The sequence below is a fragment of the Mandrillus leucophaeus genome, unplaced genomic scaffold (assembly GCF_000951045.1).
Source record: "Mandrillus leucophaeus isolate KB7577 unplaced genomic scaffold, Mleu.le_1.0 Scaffold18, whole genome shotgun sequence".
NCBI lineage: Eukaryota > Metazoa > Chordata > Mammalia > Primates > Cercopithecidae > Mandrillus > Mandrillus leucophaeus.
The window spans coordinates 759,871-771,177 of NW_012101809.1; the positions used below are offsets into that span (position 1 = coordinate 759,871).

General features: G+C 42.8%; 1 protein-coding gene across 1 annotated transcript in view; it reads left to right on the forward strand.

Annotated features, from left to right (window-relative positions):
* ABCC2 (ATP-binding cassette, sub-family C (CFTR/MRP), member 2) overlaps positions 1-11,307 on the forward strand; it is a 59,391-nt gene that overhangs the window by 7,520 nt on the left and 40,564 nt on the right. The window contains exons 3-9 of the mRNA XM_011977381.1: positions 2,533-2,658; positions 3,857-3,991; positions 4,194-4,298; positions 4,695-4,750; positions 5,604-5,838; positions 7,706-7,869; positions 8,876-9,053. Coding sequence (XP_011832771.1) covers positions 2,533-2,658; positions 3,857-3,991; positions 4,194-4,298; positions 4,695-4,750; positions 5,604-5,838; positions 7,706-7,869; positions 8,876-9,053 — 999 coding nt within the window. The remainder of the gene's footprint in view (positions 1-2,532; positions 2,659-3,856; positions 3,992-4,193; positions 4,299-4,694; positions 4,751-5,603; positions 5,839-7,705; positions 7,870-8,875; positions 9,054-11,307) is intronic.

Sequence of the window (11,307 nt, forward strand, 5' to 3'; positions counted from 1 at the left end):
AAAAAAAAAAAAAAAAAAAAGAAAGAAAAAGAAAAAGATGAAGAAAAAGAAAGAAAAGGTGGGAGAAAATTAAAGAGCTGGACTGTAAAAATGGCTAAGGCTTTAAGATTTAAGTATCTAGGTAGAAGATCTTAGAGAAATATGTAAAATTTCTCCAAATGTAGAAGTATCAAAAAGCCAGGATGAAGTCAGTCCCCTCCACATTAACAGGAGACAACCAGCTCAATCCCACAAAAGGTCTGCTTCTTTCTTTGTAATGATTCCTTGAGATGCTGTTATTTGAATGTACCATAATTTATGTGCCCTATATGCCATGAGTGTCATTGGTTTCTAATATTTTGCATCATAAGCAATGCTGCAATCCACAGCTTTGTATATACTTGTGTATTCAAGTGCATCTATAGGATAAATTCAAAAAAATGAAATGACTGAGTTAAGGATACGTGAACTCATAATTTTTGTAGACAGTGCAAACTGCCCTCCAAAGAGGCTCTCCTCGGTCTCACCAACTTTGTATCACATTTTTTGATGTTTGCTAATTGGTTAGGCAAAAGTGGTATGTCATTATACTTTCAAATTGTATTCTCATATTAATGAGGTTAAGCATATTCTCATACGTTTTAAAGCCTTTTGGGTTTTTTTAAAAATCCATTTATATTATATACTCTTCTTTTGCATTGAGTTATTAGAGTATTTTTTTAAATTACTTTGTAGAAGTTCTTTATAAAGTTAACCGGTCTTTTTTGATATAAATTGCTCAGTGTATTTCAAATCCATTGTATGAGTTTAATATATATAAGTCTGTGGCAAGGCCCCCTCCTTTTCCCTAGCCTGGGGAGTAGGCTGCTGGTTAGCATCCTCTAGTCATCTCCAATGGCAGGTGCCTTAGCTCTAGCTTGCTCTATTTTACCTCCTAGTTTACCTAAAGGCAACCATAACGTACCACCTATAAAGCTATTTTTTTTTCCAAAACCGCATAGTCTCTTGTGGGGAAAACACCCTGTAGCGTATTATATACTTGAAAAAATGCATTCCAGTTATTAACATGTCTCTGATTCTACTCCTTACTAAATAATAGCACTGATCCTGTTAGTTAAAGTAAAGGTGCATTCATCTCCTTCCTTGGCTGGTTTTCATTACAAAGGGCCCATTATCTCTGCCTGAGACATTCCAGATAAATGAGACTTAAAAGAATGAATAAGGGTAGATGGGTAGGAGCATAAAAGGATGAGGGGAGGGAAGATGGTGCCACATAAATATCTTTGTTTTGTTGGCTAAGATGCTGGTATATTTCCTCAGTGGAGGCAGTAATTTTCCCTCCTGATAGGTGGGGATGTGGGCCTTTAAAACAGTATAATGTGTATCATCATGTCTTCTGAGCTCATAGGACAAATATTGACTGGCATTATCTGGGATCAAGACTGGGGCTGGGTGTGGTGGCTCATGCTTGTAATCCCAGCACTTTGGGAGGCCGAGGCAGGCAGATCTCCTGAGGTCAGGAGCTTGAGAGCAGCCTGGCGAACGTGGTGAAATCCCGTCTCTACTAAAAATACAAAAATTAGCCAGGTGTGGTGGCGCACACTTGTAATCCCAGCTACTCAGGAGGCTGAGGCAGGCGAATCACTGGAACTCAGGAGGTGGAGGTGGCAGTGAGCTGAGATTGTGCCTCTGCACTCCAGCCTGGGCCACAGAGTAAGACTCTGTCTCAAAACAAAAACAAAAAACCTATGGCCTAAGAAAGGGAATAGTGCCTTTAAAACCTAGTACTTTCTATTGCTGTGCAACAAAATACCCCAAAACTTAGCAGCTAAAAAAGAATACTTTAAATCTTAACAGTTTCTATGGGTCAAGAATTTGGAAGCAGCTTACCCAGGTTCTGCTTCAAGGTCTCTCATGAGGTTGAAGTTAGTATGTGCTCTCTGGGGCTACTGGCATGTGAAGGCTTGACTAGGGCTCAAAGACCTGCTTCTAAGATGACTCTCACGTGGCTGGTGGCAGGAAGCCTCAGTTTCTCACTGGCTGTTGGCAGAAGGTCTCAGTTCCTTACCAAGTGGACCTCTCCAAAGAACTACTGGAGTGTTCTCATGACCCAACTGGTAGCTTCCTCCAGAGTGAGCAATCGGAGACGGAGAACAAGGAAAAAGAATCCACACTGCTTTTCATGCCCTAGCCTTGGAAGTCACACACTGTCACTTCTGCCATTTTCTGTTCACCAGAAGTACATCCCTAAGTCCCCAGCCCACACTCAAGGGAGGGGGAATTAAGCTCTGCTCTTTGAAGAAAGGAATATCAAAAAGTCTGCAGACATATTTTAAAACTTCACACTCAGCATTCCTCAAGAACAATGATCATGGCATACTTTGAACATTATTCTATCACTTGCACTGTATGTATCCATTCATTCCAGAAATATTTATTGTGTTATCTGAATCGCTGTATACCATTTTTCTTATCCATCACTGGAAACCATTATGTTCTAAGAGCCTTATAAAGAATGATATCCTCCTAACGGTGGTCTTTTTCCCTTCTCAGGTATTTGTTGGTTTTCTTCTCATTCTAGCAGCCATAGAGTTGGCCCTTGTACTCACAGAAGACTCTGGACAAGCCACAGTCCCTGCTGTTCGATACACCAATCCAAGCCTCTACCTAGGCACATGGGTAAGACCTATCACCGCTTCTGCCCTGTGTTTCCCTTTTCATTACCCACAGGCATCTAGCTGAAATGTACTCTTTGGGGATGAAATTAATTCCAAGGTCATCTGTCTTTTTCACGGGATCCATAGTGAGGCAAAGCTTGGTTGGAATGGGGTGAAACTAATTTTAGCTTTTCATCTTCATTTGAGCATTAATGTATAGAGCCTTCTCCCTAGGTTAAGTATTAGCTTTCATGACTAAGATGTATATCTTATGTCCACATATCTTGCCATCTAAGGGTCACAGAGGAGAGCTAAGATTCTTGATGTAAAAGAATATTTTAAATGCTGTAAATAGTATTTTTAAATTGATTGATGACTCTAAACAATGGATCAGTGAGCTTAGAGTTTCTATAAACTTGATATCAGAAAACTAATGTCTCTCCTGCAGGCATTTTTTCGGGGGGTGGGCCTAGACAGTGTTTAAATAACACTTTAATTAATTGCCATCAATTCAGTGGCAACTAATGACGCATAATTATTTGAACTTTCAAACTTTATTGAAAAATCAGAATGTCTGGCAATTGCAAACCTACGTTCAGGCAGAGCAGTGTCAGCTGGGTCTCAGTAGCAGTGGTCCCTTTAGACCATGTGCTCGGCACAATCCTCGCTGGGCAAATGTTATAAATCATGTCTCTTTCCCCACCAGAATGCTGTTTTAGGAGCACAGCATTAGGTCTAGGAAATCAACATTTAATTTATTATATCTAAAGTAGATGATATAGGGCAATTTTTTTAAATTAATTGCTTAATCTTATATTAGAAAATCAAGCTACGGACGCCTTGCACCTAATTAATTAGAACCTGTCTTCCGACCTTACTACCGTAACGTCTGAAATTAATTTTCGTGCATCTTGGAAAGGTTTTTCTAGCTCCCAAAGTAACTCCACTAAAATGCAGATAGTGACCTTCTACATTCTTGGCAAGCATCCCACTCAAGTGTGGTCCATAGAGAGAGATGAGGCACTGAAAGAAGAAGCTGGATGTCATGGGGGGGAAATGTTCAACCTAGCATCTGTGTGCTCTCTACCTGGCCAGATTAGTCACGGCAGTCTCCTCCCTCAGCCCTCCTTTCTTTCTTCCCATGTTCTCTGACATCCTTCTCCCCTGAGTCCTCGGTTAGTGGCAGTATTCTTCAGAACATCATGTGAATTTCTCTCCAGCTCCTGGTTTTGCTGATCCAATACAGCAGACAATGGTGTGTACAGAAAAACTCCTGGTTCCTGTCCCTATTCTGGGTTCTCTCAATAGTCTGTGGCACTTTCCAATTTCAGACTCTGATCCGGACACTCTTGCAGGTAAGGAAGAAAGAGTGGATGACACGAGGAGGTACCACGGGGCATCTTCTAAGAGTAAATTACATCAAACTGAGCTCCGGGATCGAATTGTACTACAGGGATTTGATCATAGGCTTTAATCACAAGCAGTGATATATACGGGCCATGTAGACTTCATTTGGACAAAAGGCTCATTTTTTCCTCTTTGTTTTTTTCTTCATAGGGTGACAATTCTAATCTGGCCTACTCCTGCCTGTTCTTCATCTCCTATGGATTCCAGATCCTGATCCTGATCTTTTCAGCATTTTCAGAAAATGAGTCATCAAATGTGAGATTCTAAATATGCCCATCTCATATGTTACTTAATTGGATGATATCTTAATGAATATAACTTTAAGAAGTCTGAGTCTCATGGAGGCCCCACAAGACCATTTTATGACAAGGAAACAGATAGTGATGAGAGTATTAAAATGCTGACTTTTGCTTTCACCTGCCAATTGTCAGCATAGTTAACTCATTCATGTATCTATGCCAGAAAATCTGATTATCATTCTACTAGTGGCTTTAGGGTCTCCAAATAAACACATGTTGATAAGCTGACTTTAACATCATATCTAGTTTCTAGCACAACATTATATCATTAAAAAATCAGTTTCAGATTTCAGAGTCCCATGCAGTTCCTGTCTCCAATTGGTTTACTTTTCAATTTTTTTGTGTCTTTCAGAATCCATCATCCACAGCTTCGTTTCTGAGTAGCATTACCTACAGTTGGTATGACAGGTAGGAAAGCCTGGAGTATGGGTTGTCTGTATCCTTACTCTCTCACTCCTCTGAAAGTGACAGCAAGATTTTTTATTTTATTTATTTATTATTTTTTGAGATGGAGTTTCACTCTTGTCGCCCAGGCTGGAGTGCAATGGTGTGATCTTGGCTCACTGCAACCTCCACCTCCTGGGTTCAAGCGATTCTCCTGCCTCAGCCTCCCAAGTAACTGGGGTTGCAGGTATGAGCCGCCATGCCCAGCTAATTTTTGTATTTTTAGTAGAAACTCCGTCTCAACAGAAAAAAAGAAGAAGTCGTGTGGAGTGTTGCACACCTGTAATCCCAGCTACTTGGGAGGCTAAGGCAGGAGAATCACTTTGAACCCGGGAGGCAGAGGCTGCAGTGAGCCAAGATTGCGCTACTGCACTCCAGCCTGGGCAACAGAGTGAGACTCCTGTCTTGGAAAAACACACACACACACACACACACACACACACACACACACACACAAAACCAAAGATGCCACAGGGGCTGCTTTATTTCTTGAGGGCATCAAGGAGGCCCCCAAGGAGATACCAGAGTGGCAGAGAGGCAGCCAGTGTTTGAGGAGGAAGGAGCAAGAGTAGGGTAAGGTGATGCTCTTTTAGCTCTCTTTCCCTTCTCTTGTCTTCTAACACATTCTGTTGACCCTGTCCGTTCCTTTTTCTGCTCTCCCCACTCCTCTGTCAAGTTCAAAGGGCCAGGAGATGGGGCTAGTCCCATTCTTCTGTCCCTCTATCCCAGAACCTGGAGGTAGGTTCTGAGAGAAGTGGTGGAGATAGCCTCTGACCCAGCCTGGAGGGTCTCACCCTGTGGTTCGCTCTTGTTCCAGCATCATTCTGAAAGGCTACAAGCATCCTCTGACACTTGAAGATGTCTGGGAAGTTGATGAAGAGATGAAAACCAAGATACTAGTGAGCAAGTTTGAAACGCACATGAAGACAGAGCTTCAGAAAGCCAGGCGGGCACTCCAGAAACGCCAGCAGAAGAGCTCCCAGCAGAACTCTGGAGCCAGGCTGCCTGGCTTGAACAAGAATCAGAGTCAAAGCCAAGATGTCCTTGTCCTGGTAACTTTCCCTTGAGTGTCTGTGTGAGCGCGCTGCATGTTTCAGGCAAGAGTACATCAGCATCATGGCGATTCTGTCCTTACATTTTTACAGCACTTCATACTTCTCAGTGCACTGCATATTATTAATGGTATTCACAATACTAATACTACCTTAGTGATGGATACATGGGGTGTAATGTACTGTTCTCTCTCCTTTGAGGTACTTTTGAAATTTTCCATGATGAAATACGGTTTTCAAAAAAATAATACCTTAGCATTTCTAGATTTTGCACCTTGGTACAAATTAGCATGAGCAGCCAATTTGTTGATTCATTCACTTGAAAATATTTATTGAACACAACTGTGTGTCAGTGACCATTCCAGGCACTAAAAGAGTGCTCATCTTTTGAGAGCTAGAAAATATATATTAAGCCCATATATAGGTTACTCTTTGAAAGTAATAATAGCTATTAAGAAAATAAAGCAGTAGTGTATTTGGAGTGAAGTGCGACTTTAGACAGGGTAACAGGGGAAGCTTCTCAGAGGAGGTGATGTCTGAACAGACACTCAAATGATGAGATCAGGCCCTCCGAGGGACAGTCAGAGGGAAGTGTGTTCCAGTCAGAAGGAGCAGGCATGCGAGGCTGAGAGGGGAACACGTTTGACTTACTCAGGGAATGGCAAGAAGATCCAGGAGAGGGTACGCATGGGGTGAGATGGGCTCAAGGAAGTGGACAGGGATTAAGCTGTGTGGACCCTTGTGGGCCACAATAAGGAATCTGGACTTTATCTGAAGGCTGATTGCCAGTGGAAGGTTTTGAGCAGAGAGTAATGAGATTGGATTCATGTTGTAAAGAGCTTACTTGGGCAACTCCCCAGGGGATGGATCGTTGGGGGCAAGAGTAGAAGCTGGAAGGGAAGCCAGGGCAGTTGTCCCAGCAAGGGAGACCCATCGGATGGGACCTCAGTGGAAGACATTGTGAGAGAGTGTCACTGGTAGGCTGAGAAGCTGGAATTTGGGGCAAGATGAGACTCAGGAGGATGTAATGAGGAGGCCAAAGCATAGACAAAGAGGCTGGTGACTGAGTTGTAATGCCGCATGTGTTAGTTTCCCAGGGCTGCCATGATAGAGTACCACACTGGATAGCTTAAAACAGAAATGTACTGTGCCCAGCTCAGGAGGCCAGGAGGCTGAAATCAAGATAGCAGACTTGCTCCCACTGAAACCTGGAGGGGAGAATCCTCTCTTCCACCTTCTAGTGTTTGCCAGTAACCCTTGGTGTTCCTTCACTTCCGGATGCATCACTCTGATCTCTGCCTCCACCATCACAGGACCATCTTCTCCCTGTGTCTGTCTCTTCTATTCTTGTAAAAATACCAGTTATACCACATTAGGGCCCCTGTGACCTCATCTTAATTTGGTTACATCTGCAAAGACCCTATTTCCAAATAAGGGCACATTTTAAGGTACTGGGGGTTAGGGCTTCAACATAGCTTTTGGGGGTAGGGCTACAGTTCAACCCATAACATCTCACAGCAACCACAAGCATGAAAAGAACTGAAAGGGCCTCTCAGCACCATGCCCAGGCCCTTCGCTCTCAGGACTGCCCCTCAGGCCCTCACGCAGATGGGTCTCTGTTTTTACATGGTACTCTTACCAGGTTAGTTGCCTGGTTTTCTAACCCAAAATAGATTACAAGTGTCAATTAGCAGTGGGAGAGTGGATCAGTGCAGGCAGCTAGAAAGGCAGAAGCAACTAGACCAGGGAGAGACGATCAAAACCTGTACATAGAAGGCCACGGGGCTCACAGGCTGACCATCCTGAAGCTGCTCAGGCCAGGAACAGACATAACTCTGTGGACACTGTTGTTTGGTTTTGTACCTAGGATGACATTAAAAAGAAAAAAAAGAAGTCTGGGACCAAAAAAGATGTTCCAAAATCCTGGTTGATCAAGGCTCTGTTCAAAACTTTCTACACAGTGCTCCTGAAATCGTTCCTACTGAAGCTAGTGAATGACATCTTCACGTTTGTGAGTCCTCAGCTGCTGAAGTGAGTCCTCAGGCCTTAGATGGTCCTTTCAGGGCCTCCTCTGCCACCCTCCTTTTTGCCCCGTGTATGCAAGCAGGAGCTTTTCTTCAATTCCCATTTTGTAAAAATGCTCATCATTTTCTTCCACCTTAGCCTTGTGTTCATGAAGACTGCAGGCAGTTTTCAAGATGTATGATGATGTGTACTTTAGCCTCTCTCTTTTCCATGTCTCTCTCCTCACAGGGGGCCGGGTAATCGTTAGGGGCTCTTTCTTGTTAAACTGCTAAGGGCTGAGCCAGGCCCAAGGGGTGGGCAGCATGCCCCTGGAGAGTAACTGACTTCATCTCTCTGTCACAGCCTTCCATGGGCGGTTCGGGTTAATCTTGACAAGACTTCAAAATCTGCCACGATCTATGGAATGAACCACCTGCAGGGAAAAACAGGGACAAAGCATTGCAGTGGCAGCTATGTGGAGCATTTCTTTCGTTATCCATTCTCATAGCCATGGGTTATAAACCCTACACTCTTGCTGCTCATCTCCAAGTAAAAGCAAGAACGCCAGGCTAGGCATGGTGGCTCATGACTGTATCTCAGCAGTTTGGGAGATTGAGGCAGGAGGATTGTTTGAGGCCAGGAGTTTGAAACCAGGCTGGTCAACATAACAAGATCCCATCTCTACAAAAGAGAAGAATTAGCTGGATGTGATGGCACATGCTTGAAGACCCAGCTATTTAGGAGGCTGAGGTGGGAGGATCACCTAAGCCTAGGAGCTCGAGGCTTAATGAACTATGATCCTGCTACTGCACTCCAGCCTGGACAACAGAGCAAGACCCTGTATCAAAAAGAAAACAAAACAAAAAGGACACTGGTGAAACTGTGGAGCTTAGGTCTTCCAAAGGCTTTGGACAATTCTGGTCACTTTTGTTACCTACAGTATAAAGGTAGCATAGTCTAGCTGGCTGTGCACGAGGAGAGAGGTGTCCTTGGAGGCCTTATGGATATAACTAACTTGGCTTTTCTCTGGCAGATTGCTGATCTCCTTTGCAAGTGACCGTGACACATATTTGTGGATTGGATATCTCTGTGCAATCCTCTTATTCGCTGCGGCTCTCATTCAGTCTTTCTGCCTTCAGTGTTATTTCCAGCTGTGCTTCATGCTGGGTGTAAAAGTACGGACAGCTATCATGGCTTCTGTATATAAGAAGGTAAGCAGAATATGGCAGGTATCACCAAAGAAAATCCCCTCAGTAAATATGAATATTGATTCCAAGGTTGAGGAAAATGTGATGGAAATGATAACTCATCTCAACACTTAATTTTGACCATACAGCCTCCGTTAGATGTTTCTTTGGAAATTAGATTATGAGAAGTGTTCACAAACAATGGGTGGAGAGGCCAGGAGGGAAAAGGTACTCCCCAGGGAGAAGCTTGCAAGCTGTTCTGGTCCTCAGGATCCACCTTGTAGCCCTGAAGGCTTGGCTACCCATCCACCTCTTCCTGCGTCTCTTGACAAGGTAAAATGCCTTGGAAAAGAATATAAGGTCAGAAAAGAAGCTGGTGAAGGGTCAAACTCTTAAAACCACCAACATTCAACTCAAATACTTAATGAAACCCAGCTCAGAGACCTATTGTATCCATCTCAAATTGCAATCTTGCCAGAGCTCCATCTCCCCAGACCAAATTTCACCTAGCAACTTCTTTTTCTAACCTTTAGCGCTAACCCAACCCTCCTCTACCTGACTTCTTTTTTCAATTTGTAAATACATTCATGCTGATTACTAAGTTCTGCAGACCTGGAAGCTTTTTCTTTTCCTTAAGATGATTTTGTTCATCTTCCCTCTGATACATTGGTTTTTTTTGTTGGTGGTGGTGGTGGTTTGTTGTTGTTTCTGTTGTTGTTGTTGTTATTGTTGTTTTTGAGACGGAGTCTTGCTCTGTTGCCCAGGCTAGAGTGCAGTTGTGCAATCTTGGCTCACTGCAACCTCCGCCTCCTGGGTTCAAGTGATTCTCCTGCCTCAGCCTCCTGAGTAGCTGGGACTACAGGCACATGCCACCATGCCCAGCTCATTTTTTGTATTTTTAGTAGAGGCGGGATTTTACCGTGTTAGCCAGGATTGTCTCCATCTCCTGACCTCATGATCCGCCCACCTCTGGGATTACAGGCATGAGCCACAGCGCCTGGCCGATACATTGTTTTTGAGGGTTAACTTTCTCAAGGCAACTGTATGTTCCTCATGCCCTCCATACCAAGATGAAGTCCCATTTTGTTCCTTAAGAAATGAAAATACAGTAGTTATGATCAGTGACTACAGACTTGAGGAGAAAATTCATCCCTGAGGAGATAGGTTCCAATTTTTTTATAGGTTGGAACACTAGTTGACTCTCTTCCGTTTTTTATTCCATCACGGCAAAGTTCCATCGTGGTGACTTCTCTATTACAGTTCCTACTTTTCTCCTTTGCTTTCCTCTCTAGAAACAACACTTTGTCTTTGTCTTCCCTGAGTAGATGTTGGCTCGTTGAGAGACAGTGGCAGATAATCCAAGTGTCTTTAGATCAGAAGTCTGGTCACGTCCTTTGAACTCCCAGATACCCCCCTACTGGAATTTGTCTTCCTCCAGTTGATTTTTACAATCTCCTTATTCCTTCTGGAGATACTGAGTTTCTGCTGGTTTACAGGTTATGAGGTCACTAACCAGCCTATTTCAGCCATTGCTAGTAAAGTACACTTCTACAATTTTTTCATAATTGTGATTATTCATTCACACTATTTTGATTCTTAATATTCCAGGTTTTGCAACTGTTACAATCAATAAAGAGATTTATAAAATAGAACCCTCAATGATACTTTTATTCAAATAAATATCACTATTAGAAGAGTGGAAGAAAATTACTAATTTATATGTTTAGACAATGCTTCACTACTTATGAAACATTTTTTACATTTGCTATCAATTCACAGGGCTATTGCCCTGTGAAATAAGTACATTATCCCTATTTTATGGAGAAAAATAAGGCTTAGATAATTTCAATGCCTACAATCACAAAGCCAGGAGTTGTCCCCAGACAAGGGCTACTGGGACTAAATTTATTTATTGATTGATTTTTTTAAATTATTATACTTTAAGTTCTAGGGTACATGTGCACCATGTGCAGGTTTGTTACATATGTATACATGTGCCATGTTGGTGTGCTACACCCATTAACCCGTCATTTACATTAGGTATATCTTCTAATGCTATCCCTTCCCTCTCCCCAACCCCACAACAGGCCCAGGTGTGTGATGTTCCCCATCCTGTGTCCAAGTGTTCTCATTGTTCAATTCCCACCTATGAATGAGAACATGCAGTGTTTAGTTTTCTGTTCTTGCAATAGTTTGCTCAGAATGATGGTTTCCAGCTTCATCCATGTCCCTACAAAGGACATGAACTCATCCTTTTTTATGGCTGCATAGTATTCCA